This window comes from Trachypithecus francoisi, unplaced genomic scaffold, assembly GCF_009764315.1.
Source record: "Trachypithecus francoisi isolate TF-2019V2 unplaced genomic scaffold, Tfra_2.0 Lachesis_group2, whole genome shotgun sequence".
Classification (NCBI taxonomy): Eukaryota; Metazoa; Chordata; class Mammalia; order Primates; family Cercopithecidae; genus Trachypithecus; species Trachypithecus francoisi.
The window spans coordinates 115956838-115977250 of NW_022681465.1; the positions used below are offsets into that span (position 1 = coordinate 115956838).

A 20413-nucleotide genomic window follows, 5' to 3' on the forward strand; every position below is an offset into this window, starting at 1 on the left:
CTTCATTAACCCTTTATTACAAGTCACGCTCTTATAGAAGTATATGTGGACTTACGTGAAAAAATCAAATGTATCCAAGAATAAAAAACACAGCACATAAAGTAGTATATGCATTCCAGTGTTCGCGCCAGAGACAGCGGGCGCCCAAGAAAAAGCTCTTCTAAAACGGCCTGACTGGGGCAGGCCGGGTGCGAACGGTTCCGGGCCTCAGGCACAGTGTGGGGGCCGCCTGCCTCCTCCGCGGCCCTGCGGGCGGGGGCAGCACCAGCTCCTAGGGCCTCCGGGCCAGCGGCGGACCCCAGGCTGGCCCAAGCCCGGCGCCAGGCAGAACCCTTTGGGCGGGGCCGTATCTGGCCCTCCGGGGACGGCAGTGAGGACATCCCCAGAAACGTGGGCTTCAGGGCTGGCCACAGGGTACCCTCAGGAGCCCGCAGCTTAGTCGGCCTTTTTCAGGAAGATCTGGAAGAGCCGGACCCAGGGTCAGCAGGGCCTCTGAGCTCCGCCAGTGTCTCTCTGGCTGCTCCCCGCGCCTGGCCTGGCCCTGCCCGGCCTCACCTCGCTCAGAATCACCCACACAGGCGAGTCCGTCTGGATCGAGAGGCGCAGCGCTTCCAGAGGGCCGAAGGCTGGGTCCACCTCTCCCTCTGCCACTCCCTTGTAGAAGGAGCCTGGGGGAGGGCAGCGCTGAGAGGGTGTCCCCGAACCCCAGCCCACGCTCTCCCCCAGCCCCCTACCCACCAATCTGGAGGTAGCCGTCGGGGCTCCGAGGGTACCGGAGGGTGGCGATGCGGCCCTCCTGCAGGGCCTCCTTGTCCGACTGAGGGTTCTGGGGGCAGAATCAAGGGCTGAAGCAGGTGGCTGCGGGAGGCTCAGCCTCCATGCACACCACACCCTACTGCACTTACGTCGAAGGGCAGCACCTCCACAGACGTGTTGAAGAGCTTGTCCTCCGGGTGCTCGATGTTCCCACTGCGGAAGAAAAACCTGCAGCCAGGCAGGCCTGTGAGCTGCTGCAGGGTCAGCGCTCCAGTACAGCACCCAAGGCCCAGCAGAGAAAGGCCAGGCCTGCACCAGGGGGGCCCCCACGCAGCTGTCAGGCTGTGCAAGGAGATCAGGGCCTTCCTCTGGGAGGATGGTGAGGTGAAACATGGCTGAGCTCCTATGGGCTGCCTGACTTAGTCCTCACAAGGTAGCTACCATTAGGAGGCCCACTTCAGATGAGGACACTGAAGAATGTGAGGTTAATTTGCTGGTGGAGCCTATACCCTGGTGGCCACCCAGCCCCGCCCCCCATCGCAGACCCCTGGTGCTGGCACTGACCGCTCCAGTCTTAGGGGTTGGAAGAAGCGGAAGCGGATGAAGTCCCCCGCGGCAGGGGTGAAGGCCCAGAAGAAGTCCTCGCGCAGGTAGGCTTTCTCCAGGGTGAAGTGCTGGTATGTCTTCAGGCTCGTGCTCACCTCTGCTGGCGGGTTCACATGCTCCTTCCGCAGCGCCTGCTTTCCAAAGTCCTTGTCCTGCAGCAGAGAAGGGACAGCAGTGATGGCGTGGGCCCCAACCTTGACCCCGGCCTAGGGAGAGCGTGCAGTGCAGCCCACCTTCAGTTTCTGGATCTTGCCAGCCAGCGAGGAGTGAGTGCCCACATGCTGGAAGAGGGACGGCTTGAAGCGGATCCGCAGGTTGGCCTTCTGCCGGTCACAGTGCTTCTGTGGAGGGCGGGCGACACCCCAGGACTCGGCTTAGCCCTCCTTCCTCCACACGGCCTCTCCTGGGGGCTACCAGGGCCCTCCCACAGTTGACAGTGCCCTCTCTTATGTGATCAGATATAAGGACAGGGACAGTTTGTGCTGGAGGCTGCCGGCCCCTTGGCCCTGCCCCTGCCAGTCCTGCCAGCTCTTGCTCACCGCATCCTTCTCGGGGTTGCAGACTTTCACCCACAGAATATGGTCCAAGAGCCAGTCAATGGGCTTGTCCCGGTAGAACATGAGGATGAACTCTACAATCAGGCTCAGGTCCAGCGACTTGAACATCTTGCCTGGTAGGAAGGGAAGGGGGACTGAGTGGGCAGTGCTGCTCTGCCATACTTCCTTTCTCCCTGCAGGGTGCCCCTGAGAGTCCCACAGCAAACCCAGGGGCAGGCTTCAGGCAGGTGTGAGCACAAGGGGGCAGACAGGTGGTGAGGCCAGATATGTCTGATGCATAGGCAATGGGAACAGGCCAGGTGGGGCTGCAGCACGCACACCAGGCGGGGCCCAACCTGGGCAAAGGCTCATAGCGGACACAGCGTGGGACTGGGAGAGGATGGCAGAGGTGGGTGGGACTGAAAGGCACGGTCAGGTTAGGGGAGGGACACACCAATGAAGCCCAGCTGGGAGAACTCCAGGATCATCCAGTCTTCTGAAGGCTGCTGCAGTGCGAAGTTCTTCATGGTGCTCAGGTAGTTGGGCTTGGCCACGATGTCATCCTCCAGCTGCAGGTTGAGCAGAGAGGGGCTGGGGCTCAGGAAGGGCACCCAGATGGACCAGACCCATAGCAGGGCAGGGCAGCGCAGGGCTTGGGGCTGACCTGCACGTAGTAGATGCCTTTGGACTGCGCGTACATCATGAGGAAGCAGTAATCGAGGTTCTGTTTGGTCCTCCACCTGTGGGCCAGGGCGGGGCCTCAGGAGCTCAGACCCCTCCACCTCCAGTGTGGCTCCACAGAGAAGCCACTGGGTGGGCAGCTTCTGTCCCCCCACCCCCATGCACAGGTCCTCCCATGGAGAATTCAGGGCACTGCAGTGAAACGCCCTGGAATCAGATACCAGTAGATGGGTTCTCAGCACAGGTGGGCAGGTTGCTGGGGGTATGGGGGAGTGCTAGTACCTGACTCTCTCCTTGGGGTCCCCAAAGGACTCTCGGAGGCGGGAGAAGTCAGGGTAGAAGTGGGGGGAGGGTGAGATGACCTCCAGGAGCCCAGAATGGATCTCCGTGGGGAACCTGGGGGATGGGAAGGCCCAGTCCATATGCAGCCTCCAGGGGCTGAGGGGGGCCAAGCCCAGCAGACCCTGGCTCTTTCTTGAGGCTCACCCAGTGCCAGCCCCCCACCACTCCCTACACCCAGCCACGTGAGGCAACAGCTCCACAGGGGCTGGGCCACTTCTGCATACCCACCCCTCCCCCACCAGGTCCCTGCCTCCCCGCAAGATAGGAAAGGCGCTACCTTATGGGGAGGCAGGAACCTGCCAGCACGACACCATGCAGAGCCCTCCTGCCACCAGCTCTCTGGGGCCACCAGTACTCACAAGGCCTTGATGTTCTCTGTCACTGCCGAAGTGTACTGTGAGTCAGTCTGTGGGGAGACCAAGCACCCTCCCTTAGTGCTGCTGCTGCCCCAAAAGGCCTGGAAGGGCTTGGAGAAGGGGCATGGCTTCAGATGCCCCCCACGTGGAGGTAGGGAGCCTGCTGTGCTGAGAGCAGAGCAAGGGCGCCCCCAGAGACAGCCCTTTCCCTTTGGGACTGGCACGGCCAAGGGCGGGGCGAGGGGCGTGCCTAGGGGTAGAGGGCGCCAGGAAGCCCCTTCTTTTCAACTTTCTATCTTGGAACATTTGCGAACGAAACTAGCAACTGAACTTCCGACAGCTTTCTCCTCCCGAATGGCTCCTGCTGTCAGTTCTATACCGCGGGGGCTCCTCTGAATGTCCCTCAACCCCGCGTCCCGGCTCACTTGCCTCAGCGATCAGCACCACGATGACCGAGTCCTCCTTCTCCTGCGGGCTCAGCTCGGAGATGAGCGAGTGCAGAGTGTCAGTCAGGTACGAGTGCACCTCGCGCCGCACGCTCGGGATGCCCATCACCACCGACACTATGGGGGACGGAGGCGCGACGCTGGGAAGGGCGCGGGGGCCACCCGCCCCCCCTACCCCGTGCTCCTCCCTGCCCACGCCCCTACCTCCCGTGCGGCCCTGGCCCACGCGCACCGCGGGCTGCAGACTGCTCTCCTTGGCCAGCAGGTGTGGCAGGTGGTGGAAGACGGTGGGCAGGTGCAGCACATGCCGGTGTGAGCCGTTCCACGGCTTCAATCGGGGGTCCTCTGGGTGGGTCGTGAAGGATCGGGACTGAGACCAGGGAGCCTACAACCAGCCCACCCCCGCCTTTTCCCCCTCCCGCCCCAGACCTCACCTGTTAGGCGGCCCCAGGTGCGGTTGCCGTCTCCGTCTCGCAGCGCCTGCCTTTCCGACACGGCCCTCTTGATCTCGTCCAGCACCAAGTTGAGCTCCTTGGAGCGCTTGAGGCTCTCCTGCTCAGCTGCGTGCAACCGATCGCGCAGCGCCAGGAACTCCCGCTGGTAAACGTCCACAACGTCGCCTGCAGGTGGTGCGCAGCCGTCACGAGGGGGCAGTGTAGAGCCGCCCTACGGCCCTTTAGTGCCAGCGCGCACATCTGGGTGCCCGTCTGTGCAATAGCTCATTCACATCTGTTCTCGTGCCTGCCACACGTGAGACAGCTGGGGTCACTCCGAAATTACACTGACACTAATGCTTGTGGGGAGAAAACCAGGGGAATCTGCCCTCTTCCAGCACTCTCCCCACCCGGGCTGATTTTATTCTCTGAGGAGTCATCTGCAGTGGGAATACAATTTCCAGACCTAGGTAGGTGGATCCTAAGCAAGGGCTGGAACAGCCTCAGACCGAATCCGCTCTGTCCGTTGGCCTCCAAAGCCCACTCTTGCTTTTTGCAGCACATGCTCCTTCCAGGGCATGGGATACCCAAAGTCCTGGTGCCAGTTCTTCACTGTCCTCGTGGCAGTCGCTGGTTGCCCACCCTGCCCTGGATTGTTAGCCTCACAATGGCCCCAGGGGGCGGCTGCTGCAGTTCCAGGAGCCCACCTCACTTCACTGCTCAAGGACAGTCAACAGCAGCGAGGGGACTAGCTCTGAATGCTCTGGTGCCTGTGTCTCTGGAGACCTGTGCTGGGCCTGGGGCACCCTGAAGGGTCCGCATGCCACCCCAGGGGACCCATGTCAGAACCTCCAGCTGGGCCCAGGCATGAGGGCTGTAGGCAGACGGGGCAGCACACAGGTAGGGCTGCCCGACAGTAGAGAGGCACCACCAGTCTGGCAGGGACCAGTGAGCAAGACAGATCAACAACCTCCTGGTGGCTCGGTGCCCACAGTCCATGCGGAAGTATGCTCAAGGCCTCTGCCAGGTGAGCCTCTGAAAACCTATGTGGCCTACAAGGCCTTATGTTTCCCAATCTCCAAGTTTAAGAAGCCTGACAGAACTCCCTCTACCCACAGATAGCTCTTCCATTCCTTGATCCTTTGTGGGTTCACAGACCCCAGAGTTCCGTGGGATGGCCTCACCCCGCCAGCAGCCCTGTGCATGATCAAGGTCATGATCAGGCAAAGTTCAGTCACCTCAGGACACACCCCTTTCCAAAGCAGGGGCAGGAGGTCGAAGTGCCAAGTGACCAGGGAATAGGAAGGGGTGGATCTGGGCAAGAGGAGCAGGGAGCCAAGTGGATCTTCCCTGAGGCATCTCTTACCCAAGAAGCTAGCCCCCGCCCTCCCACACCCTGCCTCTCTGGGGCTACAGGCTGAGGCCAGGTGGAGCCTCTGGACAGGCCCTGGCGGGAGGGAAGCGGGAGTCGGATTACCGGATCTGCCAGGCTCCACACTGGGCTCAGGGGCTGGGTTACCCTGGAAACCTGACCCCTTGAATGCAGAGCTGGCTACCCCAACACTCACCCATTGCTGGGCGACACCGAGGTGCAGGCAGTGGTTGCCCACAGGGATGGGACAGAGGTGCAGAGGCCTACAGAGCCATCAGGAGTGGGTTCAGAGCCGCCTGCACCTGCAGGTGCGCCTCCCTCCTGCCTAGATGCCAGTCCCCGCTTGCCTACTTACAGCCACTGCCCATCCCCGAGCCCCATCCTGGCTTTCTCTGTCCCACACGACTGCCTCAGATGGACAGGCTGGGTGGGCAGTGGTGGGTGACGCTGCCTGAATCACCCTGGAAACAGCCTGCTCCTTACCCTGGCTTCCTTCCTAGGGGCCGCCCCTCTCCCCCAGGTTCTGTTTACCAGGAGGTAAAGGGACCCACGGGCTCCCGCCTACACCAACCCTTCTGTCATTTCCCTGCACACTGCAGGCCCTGGCCCTGGGCAGCCTCCCCCGCCTGCCAGCTCCCCCACCTGCCTTGCCCTCAACTGTGGGTCCAACTCTGTGACTGCCTCCCCATGGGCCAGGCCCCATGCCAGGGCTCTGCCAAGCCATGCTGACACTCTATAACCTTCGGGAGCTGGGGAGGCAGCTCAGGTGAGGAGAGGGGCCAGCCTGGGAGCCCCTGCCATACCTTCCTGCCTCAGGGCCACACTGTTAAGAACAGCAGCAATGAGGCCTGGAGGCTGTGTAACCCTCCCTGGAGGCGAGTCATTAGGACACCCTGAGGCCCGCAAACCACAGTTCCCCCTGCTTCCCTCTTGGTTGGGAAAAGATTAAAGAGCCAAGCTGGGCCACAACCTTTGTGCCCTGTATTCAGGGAAAAGGGACAGGATCAGAGGGGCATAGGCAGGTATCAGGCCCGTTAATGGTCTGCTGTCACCATGCATGTGTGCAGCAGATGTCTGTCTCCTCTCCAGACCCTGCACACTCCTAGGAGTCAAGGAGGGTGTCCATCATTGCTGAGGTCCAGGCCTGGGGAGGGGGACAGCCTGGAGGCTGGGAGAGCTGTGTGGCTGAGACCCTGGGCCGCCCCCAAGGGTCTGCCTCCCTGGGCAGATCCTCAGCAGGTGCTTGGCCGAAGGCCACAGTTTGAGTGCTGGCAGAGCTGCTCCACAGGCCAGATATGAAACTGGGCCCCAAACCCTTCTCCAGGGTCCATTTTGCATTAGTCTAAAGAGGCCGTCCTGGGCTTGACCTTGGGCTTCCAGGATGACGCCCGCACCTGCTGTCCTTCCTCTCTGGTTCCCTGCCCACCTCCTTCCTTCTCTGCAGATTCCACTTCCTGGGTCCTTCCCTCAAGTTCCTGGACCCCCACTGGCTGCAAAGTGGAGGCCAGGTTCCAATTTGGCCTCAGACTGGCTAAGCCTGGTTTCACCAGGGGCTTAAGACAGACTTTCTACATGTGACAATGAGATGGGTTCACATAATAGCCTGGATTCCTAGCTTCGCTTGAGGCCTCCAATGACCTGGTCCTACTGAGTCACCACAGAAACAGTGACAGCCCCTCAACAAGGCAGGCCTAGGTCACCCCCTACTCATGCCTCACAGGATCCTCAGGCTTCCATCCCCTAGGGGCTGGGCCCTTGAATCTAAGTGCTCCCCTTCTTTCCTCTCCTGTTCCCCAGGCCCTCTAAGAGCCAGCCTCCCGGATGCCCCCCCAGGCGCAGTGGGTCCCATGGAGCCAGTGCCTCTCCCTCACTCTGCTGTCCCGGAGACTGGCTCCCTGTGGTAAGCCAGGCTTGCAGAGGTGGCTCCTGACATCAATCTGGGGGCATGTGGCTGCTGTGGGAGGCACACACTGGCTGAGGACAAAGGGCAGGGGCTCATGGCTCTACCCACGACTGGAAGAGTGTGCCCCAGCCCTTCAGATAAGGCCCCACCTAGGCCTTCATGCCAGTCTGCTAGTCACCCTGCCAAGGACCCAGAATGTCCTTCCCCAGGTGACACACCCTACCTACAGAGAATTCTGCCCCAGTCATGCCTGCCCTTGAAAATATACGCCACCACCGGGGCCTCTGCCCCAGCCATCCCTCCCCTGTCAGGCTATCTCCCCGCAGAGTCCCTGGGTGATGGGGCTCTGGCCCTGGAGCCCCAAGGCCAGCCCAGGCCTCTGCCTTGACAGAACAAGTGCGGCAGGCGGGCGCGGTGGCAGAGCTTGGCAAGGGTAGCTGAGGCTCGAAGGGTCCGGAAGGGTCCAGGTCCCCCCAGCCTCCTCCTCAGCCTCTCTGGGGTGGCGCTCCGGGACAGGGAAACAGGGAAGCAGGTGGCGGGGAGGCCAAGGGGGCAGGTGGCCTCAGCCCGCTTAGGCCTCCAGCAGGCAGGCAGGCAGGAGGCCACTCTCCCGGAACCTCCAGGCTAGGGGAAGAGCGCCTCGGAGGGCTCAGGCCCTACTCGGCCCCACCATCGCCAAGACCGGTCAGGGGGACGGGGGTCGATCTGCACCCTCCGCCTGAAAGAGCGCTGGGTGGACGCGGAGGGCGGGGACCAGCCCGGGAAGCTCGGGGTGCGGGGGACGGGCTGGGGCCGCACAGGAGCGCAGGGCAGCAGTGGCCGGGCTGGCTCAGGACGCCTCTCCCTCCCTCCCCCGCTTCCATTGGCCGGATGCTGCCGAGGCGTTCCGGGTGCCCGGGGGTCGGCGATGGAGACCCAGGACCGGGTGTCACGCCGGGGTCGCTGGCCCAGGCCGGCGCGGGACAGCGGGAGGCAGGGTGGGGGGAGGGCTGATGGGGGGATGCCTGACCGCCTAGCGGTGCCCTCGCGCCTGTGTCCCTCACGCCGGCCCAGGTCCTGCCCAAGTGGCTGTGGCTGGCGTTCCGGGACCTCTGTGACCTTGGGTCTGTGCCCCTCTCCGAGAACCCCACGGGTCCCCAGCTCAGCTGCGCCCGCGGAGTCCGGTCCGGGGCACCCACGGGCGCGGCCAGCGCTGGGCGGGCAGGCGCAGCCCGGGCCCGAGGAGGACGCCGCGGCTCCAGCAGCAAACAAGTGGCGGAGGGTGGGAGGGGCGTCCTCCGCGCCGCCCGGGCGGGGAAGGGGCGCCTGCGTCGGCTTCCGGCCGCCTCCCGCGGCCACCGCCGGGCCCGCTCCCGCCGCCGACGCCCAGGTGCGCCAGGTGCGGGCCAGGCGGGGGTCGCGCTTACCTTTCTGGCCGCTGAGTGCCGCGTACCAGGACAGCGAGAGGAAGGCGCACAGGCAGAAGAGCAGCAGCGTCAGGAAGGTGCCATTGCGGAGCCTCATCTCCTCCGATGCGCGGCGGGCGCCCGCGGGGCCGAGGCTGCATGGCCCGGGGAACCGGGGCCGGGGCGCAGGGGTCGGAAGGCGGCGGCTGCAGGGGCCCCGGCCCCGGGGCGGGGGGCCCGGGGCCGGGCGGGGACCGGGCCGGGGAGCGCGCCTGCCGCTCCTCAGGGCGCCAGCTTTGTGCCCTGTACTCAGGGAAAAGGAACAGGCTCAGAGGAGCAGAGGCAGATACCAGGCTCACTGCAGGTATCAGGGGCGCGGGACACTGGCGGCCTCGCCTCCGCGGCAGGGCCGGGCCAGGCCGGGCTGGGCTGGGCTGGGCGGCGAGAGCCGCGGCCCGGCCTGGATCTGGGGCCTGGATCTGGGGCCGCCGCGGAGACGACGGCGCAGGGCGGGGCGGCCCGGATTTAAAGGGGCCGCAGCACCGCCGCCGCCAGGGCCGCGAGAGGGCGGGGTGGGGGCCGGCGCCCGCGATCCCGACCGGCTCCCGCAGCCCGCTTGGGCTCGTGCGAGTCGGCCTCAGGTAAGGCCGGAGTGGGAGTGCGGGTCGACCGCAGCCGGGGCGGGCGGCGGGGGCGGCGCTCCCGGGCCCAGGTACTCTTCTCGGCAACATCTCCTCCGCCCGCGGACCCCGACCCCACTCGCACGTTCTCTGGGCTGTTTCCCGAGCGTGAGGGGCTCTGGGTGGCGCGGGGGACTGGGCGCTTGGAGTCGGGAGCCACCGTTGCCTTCGGCGCCGCCCAGGGCGCTTCCCCGCTCAGGAGCTTCCTCTGGGGCGCGGGACTGAGACGCGCAGGGGCCCGGGAGGCGGGAACAATGGGCCGTTCTAGCGGGTATCAGGGCCGATGGTCGTGGGTGTAGATCAGTGACCAGCCCAGAACCGGACCGGCTTCCCGGGATAGTGGCGGCCCAAGCGCGCCGCTTACGGGAGTAACGAACGGGCCTGCTCCCGGTGGTGCAGCAGCCACCTCGCCCCGCGCAGCCCAGCAGGCTATTGATAGGGCCCACGCCTTCATTCGGATTTTTGTGGGGTTTTTTTTTTTTTTTTTTTTTGAGACAGTCTTGCTCTGTCGCCCAGGCTGGAATGCAATGGCGCGATCTCGGCTCACTGCGATCGCAGCCTCCGGAGTAGCCGGGATTACAGGCGCCCGGCTAATTTTTTTTTTTTTTTTTTTTAAGACTTTGGGCAGCGCCTGGCCCGCTCCCAGATTGGACCTCCCAGTCCTAGGGGCCCGGTTCCCGGTGGAGGCTGCAGGGACCTCTGCCCCGCCCGCTCGGGGGAGGCCTGAGGGGCTGGACTCAGACTGGGAGTGAATGCGGCTTTGTGTTCCTAGTCCAGCCCCGGCCCACAGCGGGGGCTGGGTGGAATCGGGAGCTTCGACGGGTCTAGACAATTCTCCCACAGAGAGATTGATGCCAAAACGTGGGTGGCCGAGCCAGAGGCTGAGGTGGGCTGGATCCTGAGGCCCAGTGTTAAAGGACAGGGCTCCCCACTCAGTGCTCCTGGAACTTTCCGAACTAGAGGCTGGGGCTTGTAGGCGCCTGCTAGAGGAAACTGTCGTTATTTTCACAGGTGTCTTCTATTTGTGGCAAAGGATAATGGCTTTTCACTTAGGTTGTGACATAAAGGGCCTTAGAAATTGTTAATGAGTTACTTAACGTTAAAACTTAGTCACCTAGGCCCGGTGTGGTGGCTTATGCCTGTAATCCCAGCACTTTGAGAGGCTAAGGCAGGAGGATCATTTGAGCTCACCAGTTCGAGACCAACCTGGGCAACATAGTGACACCTCATCTCTATAAAATTAAAAAATTTTAAACAATTTTTTTGGATTTTTTTTGGTAATTTTTAAAATATTTATTTATTTATTTTTGAGACAGAGTCTTGCCTTGTCGCCCAGGCTGGAGTGCAGTGGGGTGATCTAGGCTGACTGCAAGCTCCGCCTCCCGGGTTCAGGCCATTCTCCTGCCTCAGCCTCCCGAGTAGCTGGGACTACAGGCGCCCAGCACCACGCCCGGCTAATGTTTTGTATTTTTTAGTAGAAACGGGGGTTTCACCGTGTCAGCCAGGATGGTCTCGATCTCCTGACCTCATGATCCACCTGCTTCAGCCTCCCAAAGTGCTGAGATTACAGGCGTGAGCCACTACGCCCGGCCTTTTTTGTTTTGTTTTGTTTTTAAAGATGGAGTCTCGCTCTGTCGCCCAGGCTGGAGTGCAGTGGCACAATCTCGACTCACTGCAACTTCTGCCTCCCAGGTTCAAAGAATTCTCCTGCCTCATCCTCCTAAGTAGCTGGGATTACGGGCGCGCACCACCACGCCCAGCTAATTTTTTTGTATTTTTAGTACAGGTGGGGTTTCACCATGTTGGTCAGGCTGGTCTCAAACTCCTGACCTCGTGATCCACCCACATTGGCCTCCCAAAGTGCTGGGATTACAGGCATGAGCCACGGTACCTGGTCTTTTTTTTTTTTTTTTGAAACAGAATCTTGCTCCGTGACCCAGGCTGGAGTGCAGTCAGGCAATCTTGGCTGACCGCAACCTCCGCCTCCTGAGTTCAAGCGATTCTCCTGCCTCACCTGCCTGAGTAGCTGGGATTACAGGCATGTGCCACCATGCCCAGCTAATTTTTGTATTTTTAGTAGAGACAGGCTTTCACCATGTTGGTCAGACTGGTCTCGAACTCCTGACCTCAGGTGATCCGCCTGCCTCAGCCTCCCAAAGTGCTGGCATTACAGGTGTGAGCCACCAGGGGCGCCCAACCTAATTTTTGCATTTTTAGTAGAGATGGGGTTTCACCATGTTGGCCAGGCTGGTCTCCAACTCCTGACCTCAGGTGATCCGCTTGCCTCGGCCTCCCAGAGTGTTGGGATTACAGGCGTCAGCCAACGCGCCGGGCCAACAATTTTTTTTTATTTTAATTTTAATTTATTTTTATTTTTTATTATACTTTAAGTTCTAGGGTACATGTGCACAACATGCAGATTTGTTACGTATGTATACATGTGCCATGTTGGTGTGCTGCACCCATTAACTCATCATTTACATTAGGTGTATCACCTAATGCTATCCCTCCGTCTCCCGGGTTCAAAGGAACCTCCTGTCTCAGCCTCCTCCCAAGTAGCTGGGATAACAGGTGTGGACCACCATGCCCTGCTAATTTTTGTCTTTTTAGTAGAGATGGGGTTTCGCCATGTTGGCCAGGCTGGTCTCTAACTCCTGAACTCAGGTGATCCGCCCTTCTCAGCCTCCCAAAGTGCTGGGATTACAGTAGTGATCCAGCCCCCAGGCATATTTGAGCTTTTTTCTTTTCTTTTCCCCACCGGGTCAGAAGTTGATTTTTTTTTTTTTTTTTTTTTTTTTTTTTGAGATGGAGTCTCCCTATGTTGCCCAGGCTGGAGACGCTATCTTGGCTCACTGCAAGCTCCGCCTCCTGGGTTCACGCCATTCTCCTGCCTCAGCCTCCTGAGTAGCTGGGACTACAGGCGCCTGCCACCACGCCCAGTTCATTTTTTTGTATTTTTAGTGGAGACAGGGTTTCACCGTGTAGGCCAGGATGGTCTTGATCTCCTGACCTCGTGATCCACTGGCCTCGGCCTCGCAAAGTGCTGGGATTACAGGCGTGAGCCACCGCACCGGCCCCCACCCCCCGCTTTTTTTTTTTTTTTTTTTTTTTTTTGAGACAGAGTCTCGTTGTGTCACCCAGGCTGGATGGAGTGCAGTGGCGCCATCTGGGCTCACTGCAAGCTCCACCTCCCGAGTTCAAGCGATTCTCCTGCCTCAGCCTCCCGAGTAGCTGGGACTACAGGTGCCCACGGCAACGGCTGGCTAAAGTTTTGTATTTTAGTGGAGACGGGGTTTCACCATGTTAGCCAGGATGGTGTCAAGCTCCTGATGTGTTGATCCGCCCACCTCAGCCTCCCAAAGTGCTGGGATTACAGGCGTGAGCCACCGCACCCCCCGCCAAAAGTTGACTTTTAAGCGAATTTTTTTTTTTTTTTTCCAGTTGGAAGGTGTTTTGCTGGGCTGGAAAATGGGGATCACTGTTTATATTTTCTGTGGAGTTTTAATTGTGAAAAAGGATTTATGAGTTTGGTCTTAAGCTGTAGCCAATCTGGTGTGCTTTGTGTGTCTTTCTGTGTGGTCCCTAGTAAACTGCAGGCCTCCAGCTTGTTTTATGTCCTTGGGGACGTGGCCTGTAACCCTGTGGCAAGGCGTGGCTTAGCCTCCTGGGTCTCAGAGTTCATTCTGGCTTCCCAGGTGAGTTTCTTCTGGTTTGATATCTGCATGACCTTTTGCTATTGGTTGATTCCCCTCCCCTCCATGAACCACGTTGGAGTTTCCTTTTTCTGAGCCTTTAAAAAGTTTGAAAGCCAGGAATATTGGCCATTTGGCCTGGGTAAAGTCGGGTAATAAATTTTAAAAGGACTGTATTAAAGAGTGCTATCGTTAAAAGTCAACTTAATTAAAAGCAGATATTCAAGCTCTAATAACCTCGGACTCCTTGGGAAAAACAGGAGGTGCCAGAGACCCTGTTTTGCGACAAACCTGTTTTCTTCATAGAACCCCAGGGATTAAAAGCACCCAGAGGCCAATGATCCAAATAAAAGATTGGCAAACAAAGGATCTTGTGCGGACTGGGTTTTATTCTGCCTGTGTAATTGTGTATGTGTTGTGTGTGTAATGTCTATAAAAAGAGCTCTAATTAGTTGGCCTAAAGGAAGTCAAGAACTTGGATCAAATTTTTTTTTTTTTTTTTTTGAGATGTAGTCTCACTCTGTTGCCCAGGCTGGAGTGCAGTGGCACAATCTCAGCTCACTGCAACCTCCACCTCCCGGGTTCAAGTGATTCTCCTGCCTCTGCCTCCCAAGTAGCTGGGACTACAGGCGCACGCTACCACGGCTGGCTAATTTGTTTTTATTTTTTATTTTTATTTATTTATTTATTTTTGAGACAGAGTCTTGCACTGTCGCCCCAGGCTGAAGTACAGTGGCATGATCTCAGCGCACTACAACCTCCGCCTCTTGTGTTCAAGTGATTCTTCTGCCTCTACCTCCCCAAGAGCTGATATTACAGGCGCCCGCCACTACACCCAGCTGATTTTTGTATTTTTAGTAGAGACGGGGTTTTGCCATAATGGCCAGGCTGGTCTCGAACCCCTGACCTCATGATCCGCCCACATTGGCCTCCCAAAGTGCTGCGATTACAGGCACGAGCAACCGTGCCCGGCCTAATTTTTGCATTTTTAGTAGAGACAGGGCTTCACCATGTTGGCCAGGCTGGTCTCGAACTCCTGACCGCAGGTAATCCACCCACTTTGGCCTCCGAAAGTGCTGGGATTACAGGCATGAGCCACCGTGCCCGGCCAGATCAAATATTTTTTAAAGGGAAGACTTTTCTTTCTTTCTTTTTTTTTTTTTTTGAGACGGAGTCTCGCTCTGTCACCCAGGCTGGAGTGCTGTGGCCGGATCTCAGCTCACTGCAAGCTCCGCCTCCCGGGTTCACGCCATTCTCCTGTATCAGCCTCCCGGGTAGCTGGGACTACAGGCGCCGCCACGTCGCCTGGCTAGTTTTTTGTAGTTTTTAGTAGAGACGGGGTTTCACAGTGTTAGCCAGGATGGTCTCGATCTCCTGACCTCGTGATCCGCCCGTCTCAGCCTCCCAAAGTGCTGGGATTACAGGCTTGAGCCACCGCGCCCGGCCGGGAAGACTTTTCAGTTCACATGACTCTAATCTTTAAGAAATAAAAACAGCCTTAAAGATTATTGGCAAAGGCCGGGCGCGGTGGCTCAAGCCTGTAATCCCAGCACTTTGGGAGGCCGAGACGGGCGGATCACGAGGTCAGGAGATCGAGACCATCCTGGCTAACATGGTGAAACCCCGTCTCTACTAAGAAAATACAAAAAACTAGCCGGGCGAGGTGGCGGGCGCCTGTAATCCCAGCTACTCGGGAGGCTGAGGCAGGAGAATGGCGTAAACCCAGGAGGCGGAGCTTGCAGTGAGCTTAGATCCGGCCACTGCACTCCAGCCTGGGCCACAGAGTGAGACTCCGTCTCAAAAAAAAAAAAAAAAAAAAAAAGATTATTGGCAAAAAGTGGATGTCATCAAAATATAAATAGGTGGACTAATAATTATGCAGGTTAGACTGGATGCCGTGTCTCACACATGTAATCTCAGCACTTTGGGAGGCCGAGGTGGGCAGTTCACAAGGTCAGGAGTTCGAGACCAGCCTGGCCAACATGGTGAAACTGTGTCTCTACTAAAAATACAAAAATTAGCTGGGTGTGGTGGCAGGCGCCAGCTTCTCGGGAGGCTGAGACAGGAAAATCTCTTGAACCGGGGAGGCAGAGTTTGCAGTGAGCCGAGATCACGACACTGCACTCTAGCCTGGGCAACAGAGCAAGACTCAGTCTCAAAAAAAATAAAACATAAAAATAATAAAATAATTATTCAGGTTAGGTACTAGGCTTGCTAAATGTTTTAAGGTTATGAACTGCCTTTTGGGTTTTGAGAACTATTTGACTTGCTGCTTCCCAGTTGGTGGCCTGGGGACACATGGAACTAACCATACCCTTAATTATGCTAGAAGGAGTCCAAACCTTGGCTGCACCTAGCATGTAATAAAACAATTTACCAGGTTTTGGCCAGGCTTGGTGGCTCGCGCCTATAATCCCAGCACTTTGGGAGGCTGAGGCGGGCAGATCACTTGAGGCCAGGAGTTCAAGACCAGCCTGGTCAACATGGAGAAGTCCCCCATCTCTACTAAAAATACAAAAATTAGCCAGACATGGTGGTGCACACTTGTAATCGTAGCTACTTGGGAGGCTGAGGCAGGATAATTGCTTGAACCTAGGAGGCAGAAGTTGTAGTGAACCAAGATCGTGCCACTTCACTCCAGCCTGGAGGACAGAGTGAAACTCTGACTCAAAAAAAAAAAAAAAAAAAAAAAACTTACCAGTTTTTTGTTTGTTTGTTTTATTTTTATTTTTTGTTTTCGAGAGGACGTCTCGCTCTGTCGCCAAGGCTGGAGTGCAGTGGCACAATCTCGGCTCACTGTAACCTCCGCCTGCCAGGTTCAAGCAATTCTCGTGCCTCAGCCTCCTGAGTAGCTGGGATTATAGGCAAGTGCCACCACACCTGACTAATTTTGTATTTTTAGTAGAGGTGGGGTTTCACTATGTTGGCCCGGCTGGTCTTGAACTCCTGACCTTGTGATCCACCCACCTCAGCCTCCCAGTCTGCTGGGATTACAGGCATGAGCCACCGCTCCTGGCCCAGGTTTTACATTAAAGTTAAAATTACTAAGAGTGGCTGGTTGCAGTCACTCATGCCTGTAATCCCAGCACTTTGGGGGACTGAGGCGGGCGGGTCACCTGAGGTCAGCAGTTTGAGACCAGCCTGGCCAAAATGATGAAACCCGTCTCTACTAAAAATACAAAAATTAGCCGGGCTTGGTGGTGCGTACCTGTAGTCCCAGCCACTCGGGAGGGATATGCAAGACAATCACTTGAATCTGGGAGGTGGAGATTGCAGTGAGCCAAGACTGCACCATTGCACTCCAGCCTGGGCAACAGAACAAGATTCAAAAAAAAAAAAAAAAAAATTGCTAGGAGTTACCATTTTAATATGTAATTGAAACTACTGAAAATAGATATACATGTGAGACGTGTAAGACCAATATGTATTTTTTTAGTAAATGATTATAAAAAAGCATAAAAATGTAAATTTGTGTGGGGGAAAGGAAAGATCAGATTGTTACTGTGTCTATGTAGAAAAAGGAAGACAAACTCCATTTTGGTCTGTACTAAGAAAATTGTTCTGCTTTGAGATGCTGTTAATTCGTAACTTTTTTTTTTTTTTTTTTGAGACGTAGTCTCGCTGTGTCGCCCAGGCTGGAGTGCAGTGGCGCGATCTCGGCTCACTGCAAGCTCCGCCTCCCGGGTTCATGCCATTCTCCCGCCTGCGCCTCCGAGTAGCTGGGACTACAGGCGCCCGCCACCTCGCCCGGCTAGTTTTTTTGTATTTTTAGTGGAGACGGGGTTTCACCTTGTTAACCAGGATGGTCTCGATCTCCTGACCTCGTGATCCACCCGCCTCGGCCTCCCAAAGTGCTGGGATTACAGGCTTGAGCCACCGCGCCCGGCCTAATTCGTAACTTTCATCCCAACCCTGTGCTGACAAAAATGTGCTGTGTTGACTCAAGGTTTAATGGATCTGGGGCTGTGCAGGATGTGCTTTGTTAAAAATGTTCTTGCAGGCCGGGTGCGGTGGCTCAAGCCTGTAATCCCAGCACTTTGGGAGGCCGAGGCGGGCGGATCACGAGGTCAGGAGATCGAGACCATCCTGGCTAACATGGTGAAACCCCATCTCTACTAAAAAAAATACAAAAAACGGCCGGGCGCGGTAGCTCAAGCCTGTAATCCCAGCACTTTGGGAGGTCGAGACGGGCGGATCACGAGGTCAGGAGATCGAGACCATCCTGGCTGACACGGTGAAACCCCGTCTCTACTAAAAATACAAAAACTAGCCGGGCGAGGTGGCGGGCGCCTGTAGTCCCAGCTACTCGGGAGGCTGAGGCAGGAGAATGGCGTAAACCCGGGAGGCGGAGCTTGCAGTGAGCTGAGATCCGGCCACTGCACTCCAGTCCGGGCCACAGAGCGAGACTCCGCCTCAAAAAAAAAAAAAAAAAATACAAAAACTAGCCAGGCGAGGTGGCAGGCGCCTGTAGCCCCAGCTACTCCGGAGGCTGAGGCAGGAGAATGGCGTAAACCCGGGAGGCGGAGCTTGCAGTGAGCTGAGATCCGGCCACTGCACTCCAGCCCTGGCGACAGAGCGAGACTCCGTCTCAAAAAAAAAAAAAAAAAAAAAAATGTTCTTGCAGGCAGTATGCTTGGTGGAAGTCATCGCCATTCTCCATTCTCTATTAACCAGAGACACAGTGCACTGCGGAAGGCCGCAGGGACCCCTGCCCAAGAAATTCTGGCCTGGGTATTGTCCAGATTTCTCCCCACTGAGACAGCCTGAGATATGGCCTCACGGAAAGGGAAAGATCTTACAGCCCCGCAGCCCGACACCCATAAAGGGTCTGTGCTGAAGAGGGTTAGTGAGAGAGGAAGGCCTCTGTGCTGTTGGGATAAAAGGAAGGCATCTGCCACCTGCATGTCTCTGGGAATGTAATGACTCGGTGTAAAACCGACCATACTTACTCTATTCTGAGATAGGAAAAAACTGCCTTATGGCCACATGCGAGACATCATGGTGGCAATACTGCTCTGTTACTCTTTACTGCACTGAGATGTTTATGTAAAGTTAAACATAAATCTAGCCTACGTACACATCCAGGCACAGCACCTTTCCTTAAACTTATTTATGACACAGAGTCTTTTGCTTACATGTTTTTCTGCTGACCCTCTCCCCACCTTCACCCTATAGTTATGCCACATTTCCCTCGCTGAGATAGTAAAGATAGTGATCAGTAAATACTGAGGGAATTCAGAGACCAGCGCTGCTGCAGGTCCTCACTTGCTGAGTGCCGGTCCCCTGGGCCCACTTTTCTTCCTCTATAGTTTGTCTCCATGTCTTATTTCTTTTCTCAGTCTCTCGTCTCCACCTTGCGAGAAATACGTATGGGTGTGGAGGGGCAGGCCCCCTTCAGTTTTGCCTAGGGTTGAAGGATTATTTTAAATTAGATAAGATAAAGCTAGAAGTTCAAACAAGTGGTGTAAGGATTGTAAAAATTAATCTTGCAAAATTCCATGTGTGAACATATTGCCTAAGTATTATATGGTTTTTCTGTAAATTGAGCAATAAAAGAAAAGCACAACAAGGTATTCTTTGGGCACTGATCTGCTCTGTGGCAAAATTTGTTAAATGTTATAAAAGGTTTTTGCTTCCTGGCTGGTTGCAGTGGCTCATGCCTGTTGTAATCCCAGCACTTTGGGAGGCTGAGGTGGGTGGCTCACCTGAGGTCAGGAGTTTGAGACCAGCCTGACCAACATGGAGAAATCCTGTCTCTACTAAAAATACAAAACATTAGCCAGGCATGGTGGCACATGCCTGTAGTCCCAGCTACTCGGGAGGCTGAGGCAGGAGAATTGCTTGAACCCAGCAGGTGGAGTTTGTAGTGAGCAGAGATCATGCCACTGCACTCCGGCCTGGGCAACAGAGCGAGACTCCATCTCAAAATAAATAAATAAAAATACAAAATTAGCCAGGTGTGGTGGCACATGCCTGTAATCGCAGCTACTTGGGAGGCTGAGGCGGGAGAATCACTTGAACCTGGCAGGCGGAGGTTGCAGTGAGCAGAGATCATGCCACTGCACTCCAGCCTGGGCAACAAGAGTGAAATTCCATCTCAAAAAAAAAAAAACGGTTTTTCCTTCCTTAAGATTTGAGTCATTTTGGCAAAATTAATAATTTATGGTAATCTGAAATTCTGTTTTATAACGTCAAGTGTTTTAAACCTCTAACATATTTAACAGGCTTCCCCAAATCAAACTTGAGTTTCAAAATTTTCTTTAATAATTGAGTAAGGTGACCAGGCATGGTGGCTCACACATGTAATCCCAGCACTTTGGGAGGCTGAGGCAAGTGGAGCACTTGAACCCGGGAGGTCAGAAGTTCAAGACCAGCCTGGCCAAGATGGTGAAACCCCATCTCTACTAAAAATACAAAAAAATTAGCCAGGCGTGGTAGCGGGCACCTGTAATCCCAGCTACTCAGGAGGCTGAGGCAGAGAATTGCTTGAACCCAGGAGGCAGAGATTGTAGTGAGCTGAAATCGTGCCACTGTACTCCAGCCTGGGTGACAGAACGAGACTGTGTCTCAAAAATAAAATAATAATAATTGAGTAAGGTATACTCCTGTGAACTAAATTTGGAGCATGTTTGTTTCTTTCTGTCCAGCTCCTCTAGAATCTGGAAACCATCTGTGAATATTCTTAACTTATGGCAATATAGTTGTTTGCATTAGTGCCATAAGAATCCATTTTTCATGGCCGGGTGCAGTGGCTCAAGCCTGTAATCCCAGCACTTTGGGAGGCTGAGACGGGCGGATCACGAGGTCAGGAGATCAAGACCATCCTGGCTAACACTGTGAAACCCCGTCTCTACTAAAAACTACAAAAAACTAGCCAGGCGACGTGGCGGCGCCTGTAGTCCCAGCTACCCGGGAGGCTGAGACAGGAGAATGGCGTGAACCCAGGAGGCGGAGCTTGCAGTGAGCTGAGATCCGGCCACTGCACTCCAGCCTGGGCGACAGAGCGAGACTCCGTCTCAAAAAAAAAAAAAAAGAATCCATTTTTCTTTTTTTATTTTATTTTATTTTATTTATTTATTTATTTATTTTTTATTTTTTATTATTTTTTATTATTTTTATTTTTATTATTATTATACTTTAAGTTCTAGGGTACATGTGCATAACATGCAGGTTTCTTACATATGTATACTTGTGCCATGTTGGTGTGCTGCACCCATCAACTCG

The 20413-nt window shown here is 56.1% G+C and overlaps 2 protein-coding genes across 4 annotated transcripts in view; one reads left to right on the forward strand and one right to left on the reverse strand.

The window, feature by feature from the left end:
• Positions 1–9202, reverse strand: MGAT4B (alpha-1,3-mannosyl-glycoprotein 4-beta-N-acetylglucosaminyltransferase B). Of its 2 annotated transcripts, none has more exons than XM_033178521.1 (15): positions 8839–9202; positions 4158–4343; positions 3928–4068; positions 3707–3840; positions 3281–3327; positions 2862–2975; positions 2563–2638; positions 2353–2467; positions 1902–2032; positions 1596–1703; positions 1321–1514; positions 906–984; positions 739–826; positions 556–668; positions 1–459 (listed from the first exon to the last, which is right to left on the reverse strand). In XM_033178521.1, the coding sequence occupies exons 1-15, from the start codon at positions 8933–8935 to the stop codon at positions 436–438; spliced, it is 1647 nt and encodes a 548-aa protein (XP_033034412.1). In that variant the 5' UTR covers positions 8936–9202; the 3' UTR covers positions 1–435. The 2 variants fall into 2 exon arrangements, with proteins under 2 accessions (XP_033034412.1, XP_033034413.1); XM_033178522.1 differs by having other exon boundaries at positions 1596–1700; positions 8839–9138.
• The window catches only part of LOC117064353 (spidroin-1-like), a 26462-nt gene continuing 15003 nt past the window's right edge, over positions 8955–20413 (forward strand). The window contains exons 1-2 of one of the 2 annotated variants that reach the window (XM_033178537.1): positions 8955–9458; positions 13084–13192. In XM_033178537.1, the coding sequence (XP_033034428.1) occupies positions 8977–9458; positions 13084–13192 (591 nt within the window). In that variant the 5' untranslated portion in view covers positions 8955–8976. Of the gene's footprint in view, positions 9459–13083; positions 13665–20413 lie in introns of those variants that run through there. The other variant, XM_033178536.1, reaches the window with a different exon arrangement.

What these genes read in the sequence shown, in the direction of transcription:
- MGAT4B (XM_033178521.1), bottom strand. Translation starts at nt 8,935, where the DNA reads ATGAGGCTCCGCAATGGCACCTTCCTGACGCTGCTGCTCTTCTGCCTG. An exon ending in CACCTGGGGCCGCCTAACAG is followed by an intron (nt 4,069 to 4,157) that starts GTGAGGTCTGGG and finishes CGACCCACCCAG; the next exon opens with AGGACCCCCGATTGAAGCCG. An exon ending in CGACGGCTACCTCCAGATTG is followed by an intron (nt 669 to 738) that starts GTGGGTAGGGGG and finishes GCCCTCCCCCAG; the next exon opens with GCTCCTTCTACAAGGGAGTG.